This window comes from Buceros rhinoceros, unplaced genomic scaffold, assembly GCF_000710305.1.
Source record: "Buceros rhinoceros silvestris isolate BGI_N320 unplaced genomic scaffold, ASM71030v1 scaffold17463, whole genome shotgun sequence".
Classification (NCBI taxonomy): domain Eukaryota; kingdom Metazoa; phylum Chordata; class Aves; order Bucerotiformes; family Bucerotidae; genus Buceros; species Buceros rhinoceros.
Genome location: NW_010405542.1, coordinates 7,905 through 12,497, shown reverse-complemented (window position 1 = coordinate 12,497; position 4,593 = coordinate 7,905). Strand labels below are relative to the sequence as shown.

The 4,593-nt window shown below is 56.0% G+C and overlaps 1 protein-coding gene across 1 annotated transcript in view; it reads left to right on the top strand.

The window, feature by feature from the left end:
- Positions 1–4,593, top strand: part of LOC104491369 (proton-coupled amino acid transporter 1-like) — a 16,676-nt gene that overhangs the window by 11,730 nt on the left and 353 nt on the right. The window contains exons 10-11 of the mRNA XM_010133781.1: positions 1,284–1,453; positions 4,547–4,589. Of these exons, the coding sequence (XP_010132083.1) occupies positions 1,284–1,453; positions 4,547–4,589 (213 nt within the window). The remainder of the gene's footprint in view (positions 1–1,283; positions 1,454–4,546; positions 4,590–4,593) is intronic.

Below are 4,593 nucleotides of genomic sequence, written 5' to 3'. Positions count from 1 at the left end.
GTACACTGAGGCTGGCGAAACCCTGGCACAGGTTGTCCAGAGAGGTGGTAGAAGCCCCATCCCTGGAACCATTCCAGGTCAGGTTGGAGGTTGGGGCTCTGAGCAACCTGCTCTGGTTACATATGTCCCTGCTCACTGCAGGGGGTTGGACTAGATGACCCTTGAAGGTCCCTTCTGACCCAAACCAGACTGTGATTCTGTGACTGTGATATTGATCTCCTCCCCTGGCTAGCAACGAGGAGTTTCTGCTCCTGCATGGACTCTTCCACAGGTCACAGTCTCTTCGACTCAAGTCCATGCTGGAGTTCCAGCCTTTCCAGGTAGTACAGCAGTGATGCCCTGGCTATCTGCCAGCCCAGGAGCATGGCTCTTGCTGTAATCAAAATGTTGCAGGCGCAGCAGAGTAAGATGATAAGCAGCACAGCAAACAGCATAAGCAAAAAGCAGCCACTAACGAGCACTGGACTCTAACATACAGTGAGGCAAGCAACCCCCATGGCCAGCTCAGGAGCCTGCCAGTTAATAGCTAATCAGCTAAACCAGGTATAAATTTGACCTAGCGTGTTCCAATCAAATCTGGAATCCTTTATGCCCCAAATTACTGTCCTGGTTTAACTCCAGCCGTCAGCTCAGCCCCACACGGCCCCTCGCTCACTCCTTCCTGCTGGGATGGGGGAGGGAATCGGAAGGGTAAAAGTGACAAAACTCAAGAGCTGAGATAGAGACAATTTAATGGGTAAAGCAAAAGCTGCGCCCACAAGCAAAGCCAACCGAGGCATTCATTCACCGCTGCCCATCGCTGGGCAGGTGTTCCGCCAGCTCCAGGAAAGCCGTGCTCCATCACGGGTAACAGTGACTTGGGAAGACAAACGCCATGACTCCAAACAGCCCCCTCCTCCTCCTCCTTCTTCCCCCAGCTTTACGTGCTGAGCACGACGTCATGTGGTCTGGGATATCCCTGTGGTCAGCTGGGTTCAGCTGTCCCAGCCGTGTCCCCTCCCAGCTTCTTGTGCACCCCCAGCCTGCCCACTGGTGGGGTGGGGTGAGGAGCAGAAAGGCCTTGACTCCGCGTAAGCGCTGCTGTCTCCTTGCTGTCTCTTGCCCAAGGAAGGTCTCTGTGACTTGAATGCATCACCCCTGATTTTCCAGGAGAGTGTTCAGGAGAGGAGACTGCTGGCACACAAAAGTCCTTCTTGGCAGAGCGTTCCCCTTCTGCTTTCTGCCGTTGATGCCGTGGGGGCTTGAGCAAGAGCGTGTCTCACTGAGTCTCTTCTCATTTGCAGGTTGTATCAAGCTGTCAAGCTGCTCTTCTCCTTTGGGATTTTCTTCACCTATGCCGTGCAGTTCTACGTGCCCGCCGAGATCATCATCCCTCCCCTTGTCGCCCGGGTGTCAGAGCGCTGGGGCTGGGTTATCAACCTGCTCCTCAGGGTGGCCCTGGTCAGCGTGACCTGTGAGTAGAAAGCAGCTTGTTTGAGTTCCCCTACGAGGATGTAGGCACGTGTTTCCCGCTCTGGGCTGGTGGTGCTGAGAGCCTTTGCTCCTCGCTTTGCTGCCTCTGGCTCTGCTGCTAAAGCCCTCCCAGCAGAGAGTCTCCTGGACCTTACTAATGCAAGGCCAAGGTGGCCTCCAAGGAGCAGCAGCAGTGGTCCTCTGCCCTCTCTGTACGGGACCAATCTTCTCAGTGGAGGCATAGTAAACTTCCCACATCACTTGGAGGTGGCAGATCCCCATGGAGCCTTGGGCCTGGGATCCTCCTGATGGCAGTTTTGGTGGCCATCAAGTCCTATCAAGCTTCGCATGAAACACTCCCAGCAACTGGTCTGGTGCCAGGGCAGCCCAGGCTGGAGGCTGTTTTCTGAAGGCAGCGTTCAGCCAGGCTGCTCCTGCCTGCGTGACGGGACCATGGCTGCAAAGGGGTCCCTGACCATGAGGGAATGGGCCTCTTTGTACACGCACTTTCATTGCAGCAGAAGGTAACAGACAATGCGGGTGACCCATAACAAAGCCCCAGTGTGCCTGTGGCAGTGTGCTGGGGTGTGGAGTGTACCTCAGGGCAGGTCTGGCTGGATCAGCCCCAAATGGTCCCTTTCCCTTGTTGCCTTGTTCCCTGAGCAGCTCCTGGTGGGCTCCTGGTGGAGCAGACTGCCAGGCTCGAGTCCAGTGGACCTTCGGGAAAGGTGTGGAGCAGATCAGGTGCAGGAGTATCTGGTGTTGGCTGTCTGTCAGCACAGCTGAGATGCTTGACTGAGCTCCCCAGCATCATCTGCTGAAAAAGAGCTTTTCTCCATGGCTTGATGCTGCTGATGCACCAGAGTTGAGCATCAGAGACCCGGCCCTGTGTCCCAGCTGGCTTTGGTTTGAGTTTGAGAGGAGCGTGATGCTGGCTGAGAAGAGGGTGCTGCTGGTTTCTGGGCTGTCACTAATGATGGGCCAGAAGCGCTGCATTAACAGAGGTGGGCAAAGCCCTGTCTCCTCTGCGCTGAGTTCCTGACACATGCTCTGCCTCAATGCCCGCAGCTGGAGGGACAGCGTGGGGATGAAACCCTGCTATGGTGGACCATGAGCTCCGGGCGTCCCGGTTCTGTGGTCAGGCTTGGGGCCTGCCTGCAGGATGGGATCCTGTCCTAGAAGGTGTTGGGGTGGCCATGGAAGTGGAGGCTTGGAATGACGGGTTGGCTTTAGGCACTGGAGGTGGCTATACCCTCCTGCTGGGGGGTAGGGAGGCAGCAGAGGTGTTGGTGGAAGGACGCTGGTTCCTTTGTGCCTCTCCCCTTCCCCTGCCATGTGAGAGGTTGCTGTGGCTGCTGGCGAGGATACAAGCAATTAGGGGGGTTGCATGAATATTCATCGGATGATTGCGTGGCCGCAGAACAAGCCCGCATCACAGCTTTGGCTTCCAAAGAGAGGATGCAGTGTGGTGTATGGGTGCTTTTAAGCTTAGACTTCAAAACCAGCACTGAAATCCCTTTGAATCACTACCTGCGGGAAGCACAGCCGTTGCCCCCGCAGGGTGAGGGCTGCAGCTGGTGCTTCAGTTCTGCTCAGTTTAGAGGGGAGGTTAATAGTTTTGTTTACTTGGAGTCCAAAGCGCAGTGCAGGGTAGGCTGAGGATGCGGTCGGCTGCTCTGCTCTCCCCACAGGCTGCTGGAGCGGGGATGCAGCTTGCAGCAGAAATGTGGCAGAACGCTCCTTTGGCTCCATGCAGGGCTGAGCACTGGGATAAAGTTCCAGGTCAGCTCAGCAGTGACCTTGGCTGCTGTTACCCATGGTGGAAGGATGGTTTGTCTCCAGGCTCATCCAGGTGACAGCAGGGCGGCGATGTGCAGGAGTGTCTCCTGTTTGTGTCTTTGCCAGCCGTTGGCCTCCCAAGCCTTCCATCTCCTGTGGTGCTGTGGGTGATCTTTGACGCAGGGAGGCTCCAACAGCCTCTCTTGCCTGTAGCCACTTGCCAGGGAGTGAACAAATCCCTTTGGTGAGGAGCCCTGAGACATACTGAGGCTGTAGCTGCCACGGTTCTCTGTGTCTCCTATTTCTAAGCAGAGCTTTCAAGCCATAGACCAATTTATTTGTCTTGGTCACTTGGATTAAGCGCTGAAGTCTGCTTTGCTTGCAGAGGATGCCCTTCTGTCACGCGAAGCTCTGGTTGCCTTTTCCTCTGGCTTTGTTTGACCAAAAAGCAGCAGCGATGCTCTTGAGTGCCAAGGTTGCTGTGGATGGGGAGCTTGCTCGGTGTGTGACTGTGGCAATGGGCACCACTCCCAGTGCAAAATGGGATCTTGATCCTTTAGTTTAGATCCGCTCCCCAAACGCCGACACTGCAATGCCCAAAGAGAAGCCCAGAGGCAGTGGTGGCTGTGGGATGGTTGGAAGGAAAAGGCACCATCCCTCCATCCTTCCTCTGGCCCTCAGCAGGAGGAGGGGGAGAAGGAATGTGCTGGAGTTCGCACAGCAGCTCAGCTCGAGCTGTCTGAAGTCTCCCAGGGGGATTTTCCTTGGCTGCAGTTTTTACCCAACAAATGTTCTCCCTCGGGCTGTGCTCCGGGTAATCTGCTGCTGGCGCAGCTCTAAACACACGCAAACCACACAGATTTATTCAGGGTGGGGGGAGATGGCTTTTTCCTCCCATCTTCTGCTTTTATGGGGTTTCTGAGGCTTTACGGCTCCCCAGGTGTGGGGAGCAGGAGTGCTGGCCCTCACGAGGGAGGCCGGGGATGCCAAGAGCTGCTCTTCTGCCAGCGGCGTCTGTTTGCTGGGGCACTCATCCCGCCCAGCCCTGGAGCTCGCTGCGGTGGTGCTCAGGGCAGCAAAAAGGGTTTGTTTTTCGTGCTGCGCTTAATGCGATGGCTTAATTGCTTGTTGGGGAGGAATTGCTGGAAAAATAAGCAGCTCTTCAAAGCCCTTGTGTCAGGGAAAAGGGCAGAGGTATGACTGAAGCAGATAGCATCCCTGCGGTGGGTTTTTGTTTGCGCACTTTGTCTCAGGGGAGGAGGGTCTCTGTCCTCTGGGAGTGGGCAGCGCTAACGTGGTGTCTGCTCCTCCCCAGGTGCGCTGGCTGTCCTTATCCCGCGCCTGGACATTGTCATCTCACTG